At 44.2% G+C, this 22530-nt stretch overlaps 2 protein-coding genes and 1 pseudogene across 2 annotated transcripts; 2 read left to right on the forward strand and 1 right to left on the reverse strand.

Moving 5' to 3' along the window:
* Positions 1–6949: 6949 nt before the first annotated feature.
* LOC124655643 lies at positions 6950–8366 on the reverse strand (annotated as a pseudogene).
* A 4054-nt stretch (positions 8367–12420) lies between these two features.
* Positions 12421–13104, forward strand: LOC124654577 (protein P21-like). Its single transcript, XM_047193576.1, has one exon. It carries the CDS (start codon positions 12427–12429, stop codon positions 13102–13104), a length of 678 nt encoding a protein of 225 aa, XP_047049532.1. The 5' UTR covers positions 12421–12426.
* A 6553-nt stretch (positions 13105–19657) lies between these two features.
* Positions 19658–20732, forward strand: LOC124652453 (alpha-amylase/trypsin inhibitor-like). The gene is made up of 2 exons (XM_047191468.1): positions 19658–20094; positions 20314–20732. The coding sequence occupies exons 1-2, from the start codon at positions 19702–19704 to the stop codon at positions 20620–20622; spliced, it is 702 nt and encodes a 233-aa protein (XP_047047424.1). The 5' UTR covers positions 19658–19701; the 3' UTR covers positions 20623–20732.
* The last annotated feature ends 1798 nt before the right edge of the window (positions 20733–22530 follow it).

Raw genomic sequence — 22530 nt, forward strand, 5'->3', positions numbered from 1 at the left:
GTGCGTTTACTATCGCCATGGTGGGGGCGAAGGTGTTATACTATGTTTGTATGTGGATGATATTCTGATCTTTGGTACAAACATGAAAGTAATACATGAGGTCAAGTCTTTCTTGTCAAAGAGCTTTGATATGAAAGATCTGGGAGAAGCTGATGTGATTCTGAATATCAAGCTGATTAAGAACGAGAGTGGGATTACTCTAACGCAATCCCATTATGTTGAGAAGATCTTGAGCCGGTTCGGCTATATTGATAGCAAGCCTTCTTCAACACCTTATGATCCCAGTGTGACACTACGCAAGAACCGGAGGATTGCCATAGATCAATTGAGATATTCTCAGATCGTTGGCTCACTCATGTACTTAGCAAGCGCGACTAGACCCGACATCTCTTTTGCTGTTAGCAAGTTGAGTAGGTTCATGTCAAACCCGGGTACTGATCATTGGCATGCACTTGATAGGGTCATGCGCTACCTATGTGGTACAATGAGTTATGGGATTCACTATTCAGGGCACCCAGCTGTGCTTGAAGGATATAGTGATTCGAATTGGATCTCGGATGTAGCTGATCCGTACGCCACAAGTGGGTATGTATTTACCTTTGGAGGTGGCGCAGTTGTCATGGAGATCTTGCAAGCAAACCATATTGACGAGGTCAACTATGGAAGCAGAACTTATCGCTTTAGACACAACCACCGTTGAATCGGAATGGTTGCGTGAGCTCTTGATGGACTTGCCTGTGGTTGAAAAACCTGTTCCGGCAATCCTTTTGAATTGTGACAATCAAACAGTAATTGTCAAAGTGAACAATTCTAAGGATAACGCGAAGTCATCAAGACACGTCAAGAGACGTTTGAAGTCTGTCAGGAAATTGCGAAACTCCGGAGTAATAACTGTTACATATATTCAAACAGACAAAAACCTGGCAGATCCCTTTACAAAGGGACTATCACGTAATGTGATAGAAAGTGCATCGAGGGAGATGGGTTTGAGACCCGTTGATGTTACACCATAGTGGTAACCCAACCTTTGTGATCGGAGATCCCGTGAATTAGGACCTGGGAAGAACAAACTAGTGGTTTAATTGAGGAGAGTATTCGTAACCCTCTCTATGTGAAGATGCACAACTCTCGATTGCTGTAAGGCAGGTTGGCAACAAGCCTTAATGTGTTTATGTTGGCTATTTTAGCAAAGGTGCTGTCCTACGAGCATTCTTGAAATAACACACCTATATGAGTCCGATTGTTAAACGTCGCAATCTATGAGATTTGGGTGATCTCTAGTAAACTCATGAAGAGACCACGAAGTATGACGCATATGCTTCACCCGCGGGGTAGGCTACGGCAGCCATGTACTGGTCATGACTTTGAGTGAAACCTTGTTCACGCAAAACTTGCAATTCAAGGCTTAGTCCATTGTTCAAGTGTGAGTGGATGTAGCTTAAGGTTATAGGCGGAAGTTCAACTTAACAGTCTCCGCTGAAACACTCGGTATATAAACAAGCAGCGAGTATTGGTAAATCTCTAAATGGGGATTTGAGATCTGGTGGGGGATTGTTGAAATATTGGGCCCACTTTTAGTGGCCCAAATTAGATTTCAGTTTTTCCTATAAATCTCAAAGCCCACATAGTGGCAGCCTTGTGAGTTTGAGCCCAAGTTGGTGGCAGCTCACTAGGGAGTGGCAAGAGGTGGGAAGTTTAGTCCCACATGGAAAGTTGGGAGGAAGTTAGACCACCTTATAAGGTGGGTTGTTCCACCACTAGTAAGTGAGTGAGAATAGGAGTGCTACACGCACGCTCCTCCTCCTCCTCGCTCGCTCGTCTCGTATCGACTCCACACGACACGTCACGTCACGACGCGCGCCGCGCTCGTGGTGAGTGGATTGAGCCTCGAGCCGAGACTTTCCTTACTTTTTGCAGCTCAGGAAAACGAACAAAGTCATAGACGGACGCGTCGCAGTTAGTCGGTTCGGGTCGCTCCCGGATCGTGGGCTATCTGTAACCGACTCGAAACGTTCGTGCGACGTGGACGTGGCCCACGTTGCCTAGGGTTTCCCGAGCCTATATAATCTTCTGCCCGGCTACCGCAGAAACACATCCAATACACGAGTTAGGGTTTCCACCTCTCTCTGCTTGCGCCGCCATCGTAGCCTACTCCATCCCGCGAGCCGACGTGCATCGGCGAACGGGAGAGCAGGTCTCCGGAACCGCTCGTCCTTGCGATCCTGTACGGGAGAGGGCGAATTAGGTTTTTGGGAAGCGCTATGCGCGACTGCTCAAGCTCTTCATCACGGGTCGCCTTCCGTCCAGGTCGGGCGGTGCTGCCTACCGTCGTCTTCAACGCCGTCTACTTCGACCCGTCTTCCCTGTCGTCAACAACGTTGTCATCAACAACGTTACTGCTGCGACATCGTCTGCTACACCTCCACCGCTACCTCCACCAGATCGGTACGTGCGACATATCTCGATCTGTTTAGCGATGGATGTTGTACCGTTTGCTCTGCTACTGTTCATGTCGATCACTGCATCTAGTATGTTCGAGTTTCACATGTTAGTAGTTACTTTCGTCATGATTTTGGGGGGCTGGGGTAGAATCGTAGAAACCGGGTCCTTGTGGATGTTAGCAACGTATATACATGTATGTCCAGCTACATCTACTTCCCACATTATATTTTTCTCAGTCGGTATACTGAAATGGAGTCTAGAAAATATTATTGAAGCACCCAACAGCTATCAAATTTCTGGTTCAAAAAATTTCTGGTTCAAGAGAATAGAAAACCCAATTGCCAACATTTTATTTAATGTCTACATATAAAACGATTTTTTAGGTAAATACGAGATTAGACAGGTTCGGGTGAAGGGTTGCTCAAGTACCATGTATATCTATCCAGTCTGAGTGTGGCAGCAGTAGATTCATCCTCTATACAACATTTAGGCTCAACTCTAGATGATGTAAATTCAACTTTTTAACTGTAAATTCATTAGTGCCTTTTCTGAATAAGTGCAGCGCCTAACAATTGTTTCTTAAAAAATTTAGTTGTTCAGCCTGGAGAATAACTGAACTACATGCAAGTGCGTTCATGGTATCAATCTTCAATTTGAGGCACTCACCAAAAACATGGGTGAAGGAAGTTTCTTGGATGCATTGAGATCTCCAGAGAGGAAGGCAGCGAGCAGCAGTGCCTAGGGGAGCAAGGCTTGGGCGTGCCCAAATGCTGGAGCTTGAGCTTGGCCTGAAGGCAACGAGGACAGTGGCCAGGTCGCGCTGTGTCGCCGACGGCGGTTATGCATGATCACTAAGCAGCCTCAGCAGAGTCGGGAAAGAAGAGCCCCGATCTCCCTAAAGAGCTGCGTGAAAATCAAATCGATCGCATAGGGGATGTCAGCAGAAGAAGGTCACATGGTACAGCGCAATCTGGAAAGGATGAACTCACGCTAGACAGATGTCGGCGACGTAGAAGATGATGTTGATCCCATAGGCAGCAGAACAACCCAAAGGTTGTGCATGTTAAAATTTCTTGGATGGAAGGAATGCACAAGAGACGGTAAAATCAATGCAGAGCTTGATGATTAGTTGTTGGATTGGATTTGGAGGTCTAAGACAATGGGGTTTTGCTCTGGCCTGGGAGGGGAATGAAAAGAATCCGTCCAGAGTGGGTCGTCTCAGAGTGGTAATGAAAAACAAGAGTATGAGTTTGCCAAACAGTAGTCAGTAGGTACAGACCTAAGGCCTAAGTAACAGCAATCCTCCACCTGTCACTGATACTTGAGTGTGCTAGATCTGCTGTACGCTCCACGACAAACACAGGAGTATATTTTCCTTTTTCAGAGCTCCCATCACAAAAAAAAAATAACTGAATTAAAGGGCTTTGGAGATGGCAGTGTAGTAGTTACTTTTCTGTGTTTTCTTTTGGCAATTTTTTTAAAGAATGTTTTCTGTTGGCCAATGAGGCTGTAATCAACTTACTAAATTTTTAGTTTTACCTGCCTTCTGTTTTAACCAGCTAATTTAGAGCTCATAAGAGCTACGGCTTGATGCATTTAACTTTGAGTTTGCTATTTTGATTTCAGTGTATTTGCATAAGCAGAGAGATCAGAGCTAGACACGATAGCCAAACGATAATGAAACTGGAAACACTCCAGGCACTTTGGTTTAGCTCATGAAACTTAGCACACTATGAAAATTACTTCTGCTAAGGAGGAAAAGAGGAGCATACCGAGATTAAGTCGCATGTACTTCCCACTGTGCTGAATCTTGCCCGACAATGGATCTTCACCACCACACACGCGAGCTCGCGAGGCTGCAGCAGAAAGAAACGAGGAGAATCACCAGCACCGCATCGTGAATGGAGACCTCCCTGGCTCCCTCCCCCTGCTTGCCCCGACTCCTTTTTCCCAGCGCGCGAGCTGCCCCGACCGTAGCAGGCGGCCACGAGGAGAACCTCCATCATCAGAGGAGAGCTCTCGATCCCGGCCGTCAGTGTAGCCTCTGATTCTCTCTCTTCTGCCGTCGTTGATGGAGATGGACATGCCTCCGCCAAACGCCGCCCCCCAATTTCATAGATCGAGTGGCACCTGGCAAGCGAGTGTCGGGAGCAAAGCACAGCAGAAGCATCGTATGAGGAAAAAAAGAATAGGAGTAGGTGACACCGTGACAGCGACCCTCTACCTCACGGTCCTCACCCATGCGATTAGACACTCACAGCCTGCTGTAAATATGCATTCTCGCTGCTCCTCTATGGTAATTTTGTTATTTCAGTTAACTGCAGCCTCTAGCAGAAAAGTGCAGCCTCACGGGAAAAAAATGCAGCCTCAAGCAAAAAAGAAAACTAGACTGTCACATAAAAAAGATCATGAAAAAAGAACCATTGGACATGTAAAAAGAGAACACACCAAACAGAAATTGATTCTCCACCTTGTGACGTCTCATTTGAAATTCACCACCGAACAGTAACCTTCTCACACAACAGCAGCCCTTGATTAATTAATTAATTTACCCTATTGACAAATCCACAACCAAGAGACACCTCAAAATAGCAAACGCAAAAGATACATGCTAGATGGTCGACACCAAGGATGCGGCGTCTATATATTAAGGATGGTAGAAATGAAGGCCTATCATTGAGCACACAAGGTGAGGTGAATTTTGTCTAACGGGGGTTCTTCACATGGCCTCATTAGCGCATGGCACGTCAAGTTTTTTGACTGTAATTTTCCACCGGTAGTTACCACAGTACCTTCTTGACGGTGAATAATTGTGCATCCGTAATTCTACGACAATAATTAAATATTTATCTATATATTAAAGACTGTGGAAATGAAGGCCCTTCATTTAACGCACAAGGTTACTGTAGAGAGGTGAATTTTGTTCAATGGGGGTTCGCCAAATGGCTTCATCAGCGCACGACATGTCAAACTTTGCTAACAAAAATACGTATTTTTTTTACGTTCATCTTTTTTTATTCTTCGACATTAATTTTTCGAGATAATTTTCCGCCCGTAATTTCCCACTGGTAGTTACCACGGCACCTTCTCGACGGTGAATAATTGTCCGACAATAATTCTTCAACAATAATTAGATATTTATTTTTCCTATTCCCTTCCTTTGACAATAATTTTTAGACGCATTTTCCCTGTCGTGATTTCACCAACGTAATTTCGAAGGTGATTTGAGATTAATCATTCATTGGTGCGCTGGTAGATATGCGACCCAAATAATCAACCACAATAGTTATTTCCCCACAATAATTATTTAGAGAAACTTTTACAATGACGCGTACTTCCTCAGCGGTAATTTTTAAAGGTGCATAAGCAGCAATTTTCAGCGGCAATCTTTTTAGTCTTAATTCTCAAAAGGTGCATGGGCAGCAATCTCCGGTAGTAGTTTCCCGATGGTTCCTTTTTATTTATAGCTGACTTATTCTATAGTAGCTTCATGGTTCTCCTATGACAGCTGCGAGTAACTAAATACTCCACTTTCATCGTCTCTTTTAATCAAAAAAGCATATTAATAAAGTATATTTATGATCTCACGATGAACTTACAGGAATACTACTATGTTCTACCACAACAACTTCGACAAAATATTACAACATTATTCATCGCCTCTTCTTTTCGAGAATATTTTTTTGTTAATCACCTCATGATTACTCTACGGGCACGGCGTGTCGCCGTGCCACTGCTTCCTAGTATAGGTACAAGAGAGAGTTAGACTTGAAGTACAAGAAAATGTAGAGTTCTAGGCTATGTCTAGTCCATACACATATAGGTATTCTGACATATTCAACACATGAAGCGTTTTCTCCAAGAGATTAAAGTTCTCATGTTCAATTAATATTATATTCCAAAACCAACGGTAATCTGTTTGTGTTACCCCATGCATGCAAGCTTTTCATAAACATCAGCATTTCTCATCCACTCATACCTTCGGTGTTAAACTACCTTGAATTGTTTTAAAATATTTTTAACAAGGAGGTAACTTTGAAACTTGGTTGTCAGCAGGGATCTTGGTGAGTATCAACGCAAGACCGATGTCTCTCCTGGTAACTGGTATACAAAACGATAGTCTTTTGTCATAATAAGGTGGTTTCATCGTTGATACAAATTTGTACATGTTTTCGCCAAGAGTCGTTGAAAGTTTTCTACCTGGCCTGTAGCCTATATATTTTCAAAACAAAATTCTATAGCATCGATCCTCTCTTTTCTCATACGCCGTAGCCTACTCTTTCCAATTGCACCAAAATGGAGAGCAGCAAATTAATATTGTATGCTGTTTTAATAGTAGACACAAATATTCTTCACCTTTATTCATCGACTTTATTGGGCACCCGTGTGTGTACCGATTGTTCCACTTATGGTCGTATACATATACATATACATACATGTATCTGACTCTCATAATAGGAAGTAGACTTATGATGGGCAGAAGACGACCCGGAAGCCCTGTAAGTTATCATGGGCACAAGACGATCCGGAAGCTCCTGTTGCCCCTGCAGGTTTTAGTCTTGACGTCGTTGGGCTGCTGGTACGCGTCGGGGCAGTGAGTGTCCCGGCACTGCAGCGCGACGCTGGTACTGCAGGAGAAGCCCATGCCGATGTTGAACCCGTCGATCACGGAGATATCATAAGAATCAAACTTGCCGCCGAGTGTGAACTCCGCCAGCATCAGCGGAGGCTGTCCAGACAGGGTGCAGAACAGCGCGCCGGCACAGTCGGCGGTTGCGTAGCGGTCGGAGTTTCCGTTGAAGCTGCAGCCCGTGCGGCCCCAGATGGTGGCCGTGTGGGTGCCCGCCGGGATGTCAAGGTTCCACGTCTCGCCGCTGTTGAACTGCCTACCACCGCCCACCGGCCTTGCCGTTGGCCACACGGTGAAGCTTGGTATATATGTCCACTTTTGAAGATTGTCTTGAAGAACAAGTAACCGAGAAAGGGTGGATCATGTGATAATGGCTAGCTGCGGGTATGCAGGAGGCTACCATGTGCCAAAGGGGTCCCATGCTTGGTTTTTCATGTGTATATGTCCTAAACACACCTAAAACAATGAAAAAGTACATTGGTGGAACATGGAAAAATCTAGGGGGTAGACCCACCGGGGCACACATACCGCTGTTTTTGGGTGGGGAGGAGGGGGAGACTGACCGCCGGAGCACCGGAATCCCACCAAATCTTGCATGTGAACCTATGATATGTGTGAAATTATGGTGGAAGATTTAATGGTGTAAAAATAGCTCCCCGGTGTGACCTTCCTCACATTTGGGCGATAACACTTAGTAGATTTTCCGAAGCGCGGATTGCTCCGAAACCCTGATATATGTGGGGGGATGAAGATGGAGAGTACTTTTGTATTGCAAATAGTATGGGTATATACACATTGTCTTAAGTAGCACTAATAAATAGTCATCAAAAAGTAAAACTAATTAAAAAAATAAATATAAGTATTAGATGAAATAAAACAGAAAGAAAAACAAAGGAAATGTCATATGGGGCATGACAAAGGCAAAACACACGGCAAAGATTGCGTTGCCGTGCATCCCAGCTGGGTGCACGACAAAGGGTGAGGCACGACAATGCCCAACGCCTTGGCCGTGCACCGAATCTTTGCAGTGCGGTGTGTTGGGCCATTGCCGTGGTGATTTCTTTGCCGTGCGCTCCCTTCGATGTTGTCGTGCGCCTTTTCTTTGTCGTGAGTTATGCTCGGTGCGCACGGCAAAGAAATTTTTGCTGTGCGTGGGCTCACGGCAATAATTTGCTGCACGGCAACCCCTGTTTTTCCCGTGGTGACTGGTTGGTGATGTTGAAGGACGTCGTGCTGGCGCGACGGCGAATGACACAGCCAGCAGGAGAATGAGCGCCAACGAGGAGGTAGCCATGGTTTGTTATACATGTACTTTTTTTGCTTGCTGTACTGGCCGAACTTGCAACGTATTACAGAGAAAAGTCGGACGATCTACTTTTCAACGTAGATACCCCAGAGAAGTTACCAAAACGAGCTGAGAATTTCTTTTTCGATAAAGGGAATATATTAATATCAAAAGATACCAATTACACTTAGCTTCTGCAACAACGCCCCACCCTAATGGTAGTACGGATGCACACAGCCAAAAAAGAGTAAAGAAAACTAAGAAATAAAAGTCCTTCTACCGCCTTCTAGACCTAGCAACAACAATACAATCACCACCGTGATAACACCTGAAGTACAGACAAAAAATACGTATACCTAGCTTCGCTCGGTCGACAGGCTGCACCTGGCTCGATCTCGACTTCACAATCTCCATCGCCGTGAACTTTCTGTCATCCTTACATTGGTTGGAATAAAATCGAAACGGTTGTAGTCACCTTGTGCTGGAAAATACTTTGAGTTTGACAGAGACAACATGATCTTTTTTTGGAAAAGGGGAAGCCCCATTCTACATCAAAATTGTATGTATGCGTCCTTTTATTACATTATTGGAATTTGTTTAACAACTCTTATAAGTCTTGGATCGCATAATGCTAATAAATGAATTAGCAAACGAAAAATATGAAATAACATGCAGGGCCTTTGTATCAACATGTTAATGTTCCATCGAACCGACAACCGCATCGGTTGTATATATCCCGTGCAACCGTTGCCATGAGGCTGCACTCAAAATGCATGGCAATAATGCATAGAGATTGGACCACCATGAGTTTTTTCATTTTTTAGAGATGAAATCATTTTTCACATGTCATATAACCCAAAGTAAAGCACACCCATTTAACCGGTTCCAAAATATATTCTAAATAATAGTAGTTTGAAAATAATGAAAGCCATATGCACGATTCTTCACAAAATCGATCTTAGCAAATGAACATGAAATAGAAATTGTCAATTGCCTTATCTTGATAGTCTAATTGGACTCCAGTATTTCATGGGACATGAGCAAAGCCAATGTTACAGTTTGAAGAGAAAAGTAGTGATTGTATTGTTTGCGTTCAAGTCATAGTAGCGTGTCAAGATAAAACTCATATTTTAAATAAAAATGAAAGACTTATATCTCCAAACGAACCTAGCCGCCACCGTTTAAAAAGGAAACGACCTGTTCCCTAGCTAGAACAAGAAAACACGTGGTGTGTGTAGAATAAAAGGAGAAAAAAAAAGACTAAAATTCCTGCCAAGGTTGGTGAAGCGAGAAAGCCCCATGCATATAAGCCCTGCTCACCCTCCCAGCAAAGCACACCGCTCGCGTGGTGCGTGTACTTCTTGCCGACGGTTGCCCTCACGCGTGGTGGAGTTGCGAGACGTGTCAATCGGATGTACGTTGCGCGGGCTAATTTTTCTCAATAACTTGGCTGCCTAGCACACTGAACCAGGCTCGCGCTCCGAGCCCACAATAACTTGGGCCATGTTGCCAGACGGGGACGTCCCTTAGCTCAACTTGGGCTCAGCCAATGGAGAGTCAACCTTCTAAGGAAACTGAAACCGAGGTTGGTTCACGAAGGAATGGCCATCTCTATCCTGAAATCTCCTATTCCCACAATGCATTTCTACTCCTTTGTTTTGTTTCTATGCAATGCATCCCAAGGGTCTAGGCTCTACATTGGAAATGAAATTGAAGTGAATCTCTAGCTTGTAGAGAGGTGATTGCTTGCTTCTATTTGAGTTGAGACGGGGCAATATATTGGCGCGCAACATCATATAACATGATGAACTAGATGTGACTATCATTCATCAGATATTTCAGTATTGGTAGGTAAAGTAAAAAAAAGTCCTTGCGCGAAGTAAATTTGGATGCTCACAGTGGATGGATGGATTGATTGTCGTTTTCTTGTATCATATGGAATGCAAATTATGGTTCTCTCTGTCTCTATAAATATATACCTATTACACTCAATACCACCGTACCGTTTTGTTCCTCTTCTCTTTTTTTTTTGGTTAGAAGCAACGCACCAAACTCTCCGGCCCCCATCCTCCGCCCTCCCAAATGACCCATGTTGCGGGCGATGCGCTACCTTGGTGGGGATGGAGTGAGATGTCGCTTGGCATGCCGGGCGGTCCTCGGACCTAGCGAGGATGTCGGCCTCGGGTGGCTCCAGGCAGCTAACGGATGTGGTGTCAACGTTAATCCATAGCGGTCACACCCCTCCAGCGTCGTCCCCTGCCACTCGCACTGACCGTGGCTTCCACCGTTAATTTTGGCGACGCGCAGGGCATGGTGCCCTCTACCCCTGGACATGCTGCCTGCGAAACATTTCCCCGATCGTCTTCGTCGCTGGGCTCATGGTCGCGACGGAGTTCTTGCCTGCTTTCGAACGAGCCCCCATATGGTGCACGGGAAATCAATGTTTTTTTCTCCCTTCTCTGCGTGAATAATTTTTCGTACTCCTCATCTCCTGCTCCTCCGGTCTCAAGCACTGAAGAAAACGGCAGAGGGGGGCAAAGCAGCGGTGGGATCTAGACTGGGCGAGAAGAAGACCTCTGCAGCCGGGAGAAGCCACCGTCATTTTTTTAAGGTGGAGGCTGCCGTCGTGGATGCTGGTGTCCCCTGCTCGCGAGCCATCTGCATAGCGGGATTGGAGATTGTGGTGTGTGGTGTGTGGTGTGTGGTGTGTAGTTTGACCAGCTGCAGATTCATGATTCCACTCGCTATCGCAACATTGTTGGGGCTTACAATATCTTACCATGATCAGGCTTGATCTGTGTTTTGCAGTGAATAAGGTGTGTTAGTATCATTCTCGAGAAAGGGTTGCTTAAAAGTTGTTGCAGATTCATTTTATATCTTCTAAGGATCAGTTGCCGGGCCGTCATCTTCTCATTATATATGGGTAGAACATACAGGGTGCAAATACAGGTATGTATACAGCTACTAGAGACCTATACAATTACGTTTAACACGCTCCTTCTATCTTAGCCGAGATACTAAGATTGAAATTGCGCCTATATATAAAACTGAAACAACGGTATTGGTTTAGTGAATATGTTACGGTGTTGTGCAGTACCCTACCAAACTATCGTTTCCTTCAGTTTTTCATCCAAAATATCTATATTTAGAATCTAAGATCTAAGAACATAATTAACCTATAATTGACCACAAAAGGAACTTACAAATGCGCGGTGCTACAGCTATATCCACGTGAAATGCCATCCAGACTGCATGAGGTGGCTAATTTACGTAAATATTTTCAGAATATCTTTATTTAGCATCCAGCAATATAATTAGCCCACAAGCACCAGTTACCCATCCTTGCATTTCATTACCGTTGAGCATCTCATCAACAAAAATAATGCTGTGATCAATTATTTAACCAACATAAGAAGAATATATATACCCCGTCCGTCCGTTAATAGATGTACAGTTGTTTGTCTAAATTTGGATGTACCTATGCCTAAGAAATGTCTAGATACATTTGAATTTAGACAAAAAATTTACATCTAAAAATGGACAGAGGTAGTAGTAAAAAAGCAGATGTTATATTTTCTGTATATTTTTAACCTGTACAATTTATATTACATTATCAAATCGACTTAACACTAGTAGAAAACTGGATTTTCGTCCAGTCCTTTTGTCCCGGCCCAGTCTGGAGCCGGGACAAATGGCCTGGCCACGTCGCCCCAAAACCAGCTGGAGGGCACGGATGGAGTAGCATATAAATACTTCACCAATGCTTGTTTCCGTTGTGCAGACGCCTCCAAAACATCATCAATTACTACCCCCGTTTGAATGAATAAGACGCACAAGCATTCCAAAACGAACTTTGACCAAAAAATTGAGCAACAAAAATCATCAATGCAAGTATGCGGAGGGAGTAAATACTTCATCAATTCTTGAATTCATTGTGCAGGTGCCTCCAAAATATCATTAATTACCATTTAACATCTCAACTACATAATTGGCATATAAATACACCTATGCAGAACCTTCACCATGTCCTTCATCGGTCACCGCAAAATCATCAACAATACCTAGCGCCATGGCATCTTCACTTAGCATCATCCTTGCCGTTCTGCTCACCGTAGCATCCACCGATGCCGCTACCATCACGGTCCTCAACAAGTGCTCCTACACGGTGTGGCCAGCCGCTTTCCCGGTGGGCGGCGGGACCAAGCTTGACCCGGGCAAATCGTGGTCCTTCCAAGCGCCGGCGGGCACACAATCCGGCAGGATCTGGGCGCGCACGGGATGCAGCTTCGACGGCAGCGGCGCCGGCTCCTGCACCACAGGCGACTGCGGCGGCGTCCTAGCCTGCGCCGCTCCCGGGAAGCCACCGGCATCGCTTGCCGCGTACACGCTCGGCACGGGCAGCGTCTCCGACTTCTATGACATCTCCCTCGTCGACGGGTTCAACGTTCCCATGAGCTTCGCCCCCACCCACGGCAGCTGCCGCACGGTCACCTGCTCCGCCGACATCAACTCGCAGTGCCCGCCGGAGCTGAAGGTGGACGGGGGCTGCCTCAGCGCTTGTCTCAAGTTCAACACTCCGCAGTACTGCTGCCCGCTGCCGAGTAGTCCTGCGAGGTGCCCGCCGACGGACTACTCCCGCTTCTTCAAGCGTCTCTGCCCAGACGCCTACAGCTACGCCTTTGACGGCAAGAGCACCATCTTTAGCTGCGCCTCCGGCACGGACTACCGTGTCACCTTCTGCCCCTAGCTAGATCACATAGATCAGGTCTCCGTTGTCATGCAGGCTTGGAAATTTGCTTTGATGACAAAAGTCTGCAATGGGAATAATAAGGACTGATTCTTGCAACACCCTGAACTTGTTTTAATTTTCTTGTAATGAAAAACTCTTAAGGAAAACCTAATTGCGGCACATGATTTTCCGAGCTTCTAAATGCATGTAAAACCTTTTTCTTTGCAAGAAAATGTTAGGAGAAACAATGCACTAGTATGTAGTGGCTATATGGACAGGGCTTAGCCCAAGTTTTGTTGCAACCTCTGGTAAGTTTTATTTCTTCCAGGGTTCTCATTGCAAGAGCCATAAATATGCATGTCACTACGGGAAAAACTGTAGTTGCTGTGTTGCTCAACCTTTGCCGTGTGCCATGCGTCTCGGAACACGGCAATTACTAGCTTTGCCGTGTTCCACGGAAAAAGAACACGACAAAGATTTAAAACACGGCAATATCTGAGAAAAGAACACGGCAAAAAAATAACCACGGCAAAGGTCCGAAAAAGAACACGGCAAAGAGTTGAACACGGCGAACTTCGGCCAGGACACACGGCAAAGGTCTGCAACACGGCAAAGGCTACGCCACGTGTCCCGAGCGAGCTCTCAAGACGGCGCCGTTATAACGACATGGCTTTGCTGTGTGTCCCTAAGGTCAGCATTTTGGCGCGAAACCTTCGCCGTGTGCAAAAAAGCAAGGAACACGGCAAAGATGTCTTTGCCGTGTGCCATGTCAAAAAGAACACGGCAAAGATCATTTTTCCTCTTCTCCCCCGCCATTTCTCTTCTCTTTTCGGCCGTTTCTTTCCCGCCATCTCTCTCTTCTTTCCCGCCGTTTCTTTCCCGACATTTCAGCACTCGCCCTCCCTATATATACCTATGTAACCACTATGGACTATATGACTTCTTTGAACATTTGATTCATTTGATGGACTATGTGACTTGTATGGATATTTGATGAACTATGTGACTTCTATGGACCTTTGATGATCTATTTTGTTGTTATTTATGTGGTTATGATGATATGGTGACACCGGCTACGATGATATGGAGATATATGGTGATATATGATGATATTTGTGAGTTTTGAACTGTTATATGCAATTATGCATGCAGGGATTAAAAGGAAACAATCAAAAAAAAACTGGGTGTGCCCTTTGCCGTGTGCATGCACACGGCAAAGAGCACACGTGGCAGCAGCCTGTGCATCCGGGGCGACCATTTGGTCAGGCCAAACGGCCTTTGCCGTGCTCCCTATTTTGGTGGCACACGACAAAGAGGGAGGCCTTTGCCGTGTTCCCTCGTCGGTGGCACACGGCAAATAAAGGGAAAGGGGTGAGCCGTGCCGTTTCTTCGCCGTGCTCGTCTAACGGTGTGGCACACGGCAAAGAAAAGATTTTGCCGTGTTCCTTGATGGTAGGCACACGGCAAAGATCATCTGACGTGGCGCCGTCTGTTAAGTCGAGATTCCGTCAACTGCATTTTTGCCGTGTTCTTGGGTGGAAGGCACACGGGAAAGGCTTTGCCGTGTTCCGCGCAGAAAGGCACACGGCAAATCTCCTTTGCCGAGCTGTTTTTCGCCGTGTGGACTTTGCCGTGTTCCGCCACACGGCAAGGGCTTTGCCGTGTTCCGAAGGGCCTTTGCCGTGTATTTTGCCAACACGGCAAAGCCATGTTTTCCCGTAGTGTGTCCAGCCTGGGTCCTCGAGAGCAGGCGATGCTGCGTTTAGAAGCTAGCGAACAAAAAACAAAAGGTGATGCAAGAACGGGACCTCAGATGGACTCTTCCAGTCAAGTGCTACGTGGGTCGCAGACCTCGGAATATAACCGTAATGGATCGCACAACTTTTTTGGCCCAGCTTGCATCAGCTGTTTTCGGTAAGAATGGCACTGCCAGACTTCAAAAGATTTGACTATACGACTTCCATGTTCATCTTCAGGAACGGGACGCCTGGCAGCGACAAGCTCATCTGCAATGTGATGCATCTTCATAAGGAACTCCGAGGTGGTCATGCGGTCATGCCAAGCTTCTCCATGTTGTCAATGGAAACTCATAGATTGGTGATATTGGATTGATTCACAGACCGGAGAACATGCGCCATGATCTTAGGGGATAATCCATTGAGGATATAAGAGAGAACAATTTGATCCCTAGCGAGCCAAGTTGCATAGTCGGGGTTGGGAATAGTGGCTGGTTCCATTTCTTTGTTGGCGGGAGAATGAACCAGCGTCGTCGCTGGGGCAACACCGGATCCATCACAGAGTCCAACGAGGATGGCTGAAAGGATCTGGGCGCGCCATATCGGGTAATTGGAACGCGACAGTTTTTCAGAGGGCGGAGAGCCAAGGTTGATCGGACCACTGGTGCTCGATGAGGCCATGATGCCGCGAAGCCGAGGGTGGGAAGGGTGCCCGCACGACGGTGGTGGTGAGACCTAGCAGCGGCGGCGACAATTGAGTGTGTCTTCTCGACACTATCAGGTAGACATACTGAAGAGAGGGCTTGATACCATGTCAAAACGACGATGTTTGGGTCTACTCGGATATCCCCAGCGTTCTCTGAACCTTGTATATATAGGCACTTTGCTATGCTAGCGTACAGCCTGAATGTATAGAACTACTCATATACAGTACATGTAGGGACACGGTTTACATCGTATGTTTAAGACAAATATCTCCCGATAATTAATTATGCCAAGTGGCTGTAGATGTCACAGATAGAATGCAAGACTAAAAATGAAGAGTACTTACTTGCCTTGTAAATCAGTTCTCCATTAATTCCACCAGCAAGCAGCAGGATATTACTCTTCACTGTCAATGTGGTAGTAACTTCAGTCTGATAAAAGCCCTCATAGAAATTCCCCTCTGGTGCTTCTGAAGTCAAAGCACAACAATGTTTTTAAATATAGAAGCATCGGTAAGAAAAATGCAAGTTGAAAAAAACACATGAAAGAGAAATTTGTACCGCAAATGGTGCAACATGTCTCTGAAAATCAATGACTCCGCGCTTCTCAGAAGTCAATGGTGTAAACCAGCACATGTGCTGGCAGGGTTAGGCTCCAACGGTGTAGGAAACTCCAGTACTATGTGACTTGATAGCCCACCTGATGTTGTACTTCGTCCTTTGTCCGGCGAAAACCGTTCTTCCGAATCCGATGATAGGCCCGTGTTCACAGAGACCACTCGACGGCATGCACAGAAATCAAACTTAGCCAGCGCCGTAGCAGGGGAAGATACAAAATTGGTGTAGAACTAAGAACGCCGAGATGGGGGAATTCGTAACCTACACTCACTGACCAGCCGAGAGTGGGAGTCGGCAGCACATGCGGAGGAGGAACGGCGGCGTGGGCGGAGGAGGATCCGGGGCGCAGCCGTACGAATTAGTATGAATGAAGAATATAATAGATGAACCTTATTTTCTTCTACCACCCGATGTGAGATAATTGTTTGAAGCCCAAAACACATAGGCCCGTTAATCTGTTTTGGGCCCAAGCAATGTGTTTTGGCCTAATACAATGGTGGGAGTGGCGGCCCTAAAATAAAAACGTGCCTTTTGAATGAAAATATGACTTTTTAACGGGAACGATAAAAAAGCTAGTTCGGGACGGTAAGACAGATTGGCACGGTGAATATATATGAACCGTTAGATTCCGAAATCGGTCAGCTAAGAATGTCAAATCACTATGGAGGAGCCCTACTGATTCCATTTTATGGTTATTTAATTAATAATAGATACAGTAACAGGCTGTCCACGGCAATGTCCCTCCACCCAGAAAAGGTAAACTTAAAAAAAAACACCATAATTATGGGTAGGGTAACAATAAAGTCATCACTATTCGTTACGGTCACTAGTAGAAAAAAGACCTTTAGTGGACTAAAGGTCCATCCACGTGGTTCGGGGCGAAAATGTCTGCAGGGTGAATTTTTTAATTTTATTTTTTCTATTTTTTACACCATTTTTTTCTATTTTTTCGAAATTTCTATTATTTCAGTTATTTGCATAGTTTAGTCTCTATCTCTAACTACACTTATCTCTAGTCAAATTACTTACTCGTGGTTAAACTTTCCGCTCGGTCACCCATCCTCCCACTACTCTAGCACTAGCATGCTTAACTTCCGAGTTTCATTTCGTCCCACATCCAAGTGCTTCGCGCGCATGTATGTGATACTAGTATCATATCAATCCTATTAACATGTTGGTCGATGTCACATTTATTTTTTGTTGGAATTTCAAATAATTCTTTTAATAAACAAAAGTAATGATGTAATAATAATCTTGAATAAATAAATAAAAATTAATTTTTTAATTTGTATTATTTTTAGTTTTTTAATTTCTTTTTGCCAAAACTAAAACCTAAAAATTTGAAAATCAAAAAATTGGGTAAAAGTAATAGTAATCTTTATGCAGGATGCAATTATTAATTTTAATTTTTTTTTAAAAAAAATATAAAATTCGTAATTTATAGCAAAAACTAAAATCTTCCTGCTTTCGTATTTTCATTTGAAATTTTGGTGAATTCGAATGTAACTTTTTCCCACGATGATTTTGATATATTATACGTTTTTTTCTGACATCGTATGCAAAAGTTAATGCGGTTTTACCATTTTACAAACCTTTTTTGCAAAAAAAATTGAAAAATTGAATTTCTTAATTTTACCTACTAGTAAGTTGCGTAACATACAGGAATCTCAAAAGATTTTTTTTTAATTTTCTATCATTTTATTTTGTATTTTACAAAGCAAAAAAGGCGACCAACCAGGACTAAAGGGTACTATTTAGTCTCGGTTGGTAACACCAACCGGGACTAAAGAGGCATGCGCCGGGCGGCGCATGCCTCTTTAGTCCCGGTTGGTGTTACCCTTTAGTTCCGGGCAGGAGCATTAGTCTCGGTTCACGAGCAGAACCGAGACTAAAGAGCCCATTAGTCTCGGGTCAAAATATTTGGGGACTAATGTGTTGGGATGGAAGGCCTTTTTCTACTAGTGGGTTTTAAAAAATCACAAGTTTAGCATTAACACCTTACTAAAGATATTGATTTGTCTAAAACAATGTTCATGCGTGTAATTGCTTATGTACTGTTGATGTGCACTTTTCATCGCACATAAATAATGCTTGATGCATTTAGAGGCTGATAAATCACCCAGATTTGATTAGGTTATTATTCCTATGCGCATTAACACGGTATCTTGAAAAGCCATGTAAGGTTAGCACAGATCTAACGGATTAGACTATTTTTCCTATCCAGACTAACATGGTGGCTTGAAAAGACAATCATGTATCGTATTCCCGGAATTAACTGATTAGACTATTTTTCCTATGTGGATTAATGTGGTGGCTCAAAAATAAAGTCATGTGTTATGATTTTACTATATAATATAATATAATATAATAGATATAAGTGGCAACTGTTCACAACAATGCCCATGCACCCGGAAATAGAAAATTGCAAACAAAACACTATAATTATGGATAAGGTTACATAAAAGCTACAAATACTAATTAGGGTTTTATAAGACCACCAATTTAGTGTTAGCACCTAACAAAAAATGCAGATTCATCATAGACACTATTTATGTGTCTTACTGTTTATGTATTGTTGGTGTGCACTATTCACGGCACGTGAATATTGTTTGATGCGCTGAGAGGCCGCTAAATCATCTAGCTTTGATTAGATAACTTCTCCTATGTGTATCAACGTTGTGGCTCTAAAGGACAACCATGTATCGTAATGGTTCAAAAAGACAAGCACGTATTATGCTTTTAGTATGTAATAGATATAGGTACATATTGTCCACAACAATCTCCATCCACTCCGAAAAGACAAAATTAGAAAAGGCCACAACAAATTATGGCCAGGGTAACTATAAAATGCCACTATTTATTTAGGTTTTTAAAAACCACCAGTTTAGCTTTAACACCTAACAAAAAAAACACAAATTCTTCAAAGACATTGTTCATGCATGTTATTGTTTATGTGCCGTTGTTTGGCACTGCTCATCCACACGAGCATTGCTGGATGCGAGAGGCTGCTAAATCATCCAGCTTTAATATATGTATCTATCTATCTATGGGCAATGTGGGGTCATTCATGGATTTGCAATGCGGTCATGTATCTATGGATGAGATATGTTGCCATCTTTAGTCGGTCGGCCATTATTGTGAACCCCACGCTTTTTTTGCGTGTTAAAATATTGTGTATATATCCAATACCAATATGACAATTGTGATTAGTCAAAATATGCACAATGATTGGACCTAAATTTATGTTATTTCAGCATTTGACAAGTCAAGCCTAATGTCGAAATCCTCAAAGTGGTATTCTACAGAATATATATTGTTAATACTATGCTATTTGTTTGTTAGGCAACCGGTCAGCATAAAAATTCATTGTGGAGTTATCATGCTGTAGACTTCGTGAATATATCCATAGCTAGCTTGAAAACGACCGTAGAAAAGTCTGCAGCTTGCATTCGAGCACCTAGAAAACCAACAACAGCATCAGGCGGCTATAAAAAGCTGAAAGGCACATTAGCAAACCTGAAATCACCATTGCTAGCTCCACGACCTAGTCGTCAGCCATGGCGTCCTCTAGTGTGCTGGCCCTTGTCCTTCTCCTCGCCGTCTGCACGACTACCGACGCCGCCACCATCACCGTCGTCAACAGATGCTCCTACACGATTTGGCCGGGCGCGCTCCCGGGCGGTGGCGTTCGCCTTGACCCAGGCCAGTCATGGTCGTTCACCATGCCGCCCGGCACGGCGGGGGCCAGGGTGTGGCCACGCACGGGGTGCACCTTCGACGGTAGCGGCCGCGGCCGTTGCATCACGGGCGACTGCGCCGGCGCGCTGGCCTGCCGCGTCTCCGGCGAGCAGCCCGCTACATTGGCCGAGTACACCCTGGGCCAGGGAGGGAACCGGGACTTCTTCGACATATCCGTTATTGATGGGTTCAACTCGCCAATAAGCTTTCAGGTAATAATTTCTTTGTTTCTCCACCACCCCATCAGTGATTTCAGTTTTCATTTCGGCCAAAGGATCGAATTGTTTTCATGAAATTCACCATTTATTAAAAAGTTCAAAAACTATTCTGAAATTTAATTCAATAGCATACTTCCACTAGACATCATTTATTTATATGTATACCAAAATTACTGAATTTGGATGACTCACTGAATGCCATTTCCATTCCAGCCCGTGGGCGGTGCGGCATGCCGGGGCGCGAGCTGCCCCGTGGACATCACGAGGGAGTGCCTCCCGGAGCTGCAGGTGCCCGGAGGGTGCGCGAGCGCGTGCGGCAAGTTCGGCGGCGACACCTACTGCTGTAGGGGACAGTTCACCGACAAATGCCCGCCGACCTACTACTCGAGGTTCTTCAAGAGCAAGTGCCCCGACGCATACAGCTACGCCAAAGACGATCAGACCAGCACCTTCACCTGCCCCGCCGGAACCAACTACCAGATCGTTCTCTGCCCCTCTAATACCCTGATATCAGATGCATAATGCATACATTGATCATACCGTCTATAAGCTTGTGCTTGGATCAATAAGGGACTACCCTTTGTGCTTGGAGCCTTACAGGCTTAGACTATAAGTTTGAGGATTTGCCATAAGGTGCATATATGCATGCACGGCTAGTGCGTGTATGTCAAGCAGTAAATAAATGATTAAATAAATAAAAATAAATGTGGGAATTTCTACCTTGGAATGAGTTTTCTCACGCATGACTGCATGATGTGACAGCACAACAAAGGTTTTGCCAAGGTGCCAAAATTTGACAATTCATTGCAGTTGGGACTTATCATAGCACATAGCTTTGATTGTGGAAATGGACCACCCACTTCTAGTACTTTGACGATCCTGGTGTCTCACATTATGGACATGTCTCATCGATGAGTTTAGATCACCTTCCACGTCTACCATTTTCATTTCTTGCACCCACCCGATTTCAACTCCATGCTTATATCGTTGTGGAATCCCTCTCATTTGTCTTTCCTTCCTCTCTAGGAACTTCTTTTTTTTTATGCTCAACCGGATGTCCAGTTAGGAATATGATTGAAATTCAAAAGACTCCTTTACGAGTAAACAAATCTAAGAATAGGAGGTGTTCGGAATATATCTGTCCGTCAATTTGTAAAAGCTAGAACTGATTCCGATCAAGGATGTTCATTTCTTTCAAACTTCATGCACAAGGCAACGCAACCAAAAGTCCGAACTGACGAAAAGGGCTTAGGCAATCCACTTCTACATATTAACAGCCCTCCTCACGTATTACCGGGAGGAGAGAAGAGAATATCAACACGTGGAAATAAGGATAGCACACGCATGAATGATTATATACGCGACAGACATATGGATGGACAAATATTGCGAAAGCCATGACTCAAACTTGAGACCCTAGGCTGTGATATCATATCAAGCTTCATGCACAAGTGAACGCAACCAAAATTCCGAACTGGTGAAAAGGGTTTTAGGCAATTAACTTATACATATCAACAATTTCATCCATAGGCCACTTCGGGTTGCTATTCAACTTGTAATTGACTATCCTATATCATTAGTACTTCACTTGGCCAAAGCAAAATAGCTGCCACTCCTGGCAAAAAGCCCCATCAGGTTCTTGCCTACGCTGCCACATCGCAATCTTAATACCCCGTTCATGCACATGCTAAATTATTTTTGACGGTACATTTTCTTTTCCACAACACTAGGTTATTCGGATGTGTTTGTGAGGATAGTAAATAGGACCATGAACTCTTAACTTGTAAATATTTTTAGAGAACTCGTGCATTTATAAATCTTTCTAATTCTTTTTATATTTCCAAGTGGCCTTATCCATACTTAATTCGATACAATGAATTGTCTTAGAAATTGATACTTGCAAGTCGCTGAAGTGCACATCCACCCGGCCACTTCCAACTCTAGGACCATCTTGTGTCTCAATTGATCTACATGCCTCATCAATGCGTTTAGATCATGTTCGCATCAACCAATTTCATTTCTTTCCCCGGCAGCTTCTTGTTGCATGCTCAACCGGATGTCTAGGCAGGAACATGTTTAAGAAGACATCTCTTTCTTTTCATAGCAGATCGCCTCTTCTCTCATTTTTCTTTGCAATTCACACACACATTTAGCTATGAATGTGATGTGTTGGACCACTCGGACAGAAACCTATGGGAAGAAACAATATAATTTCTAAGGTCTCATATGAGCGTTCCAGCTATAGGCAGGAAAAGTTTGTATCAATATGGATACGAAGACAAAGACATGGCTTTCATTGCATTAATCTAGCTGCACTTAGAGGAAAATAAGAAGAAAAAGTGTACCACGTTACTATGTAGAGGAAAGCGATGTAGCGAGACAACACGAAATGATATAAGAAACCACGTCACTCTGTAGTCTTAACCTTGG

The sequence above is a fragment of the Lolium rigidum genome, chromosome 5 (assembly GCF_022539505.1).
Source record: "Lolium rigidum isolate FL_2022 chromosome 5, APGP_CSIRO_Lrig_0.1, whole genome shotgun sequence".
NCBI classification, from domain to species: domain Eukaryota; kingdom Viridiplantae; phylum Streptophyta; class Magnoliopsida; order Poales; family Poaceae; genus Lolium; species Lolium rigidum.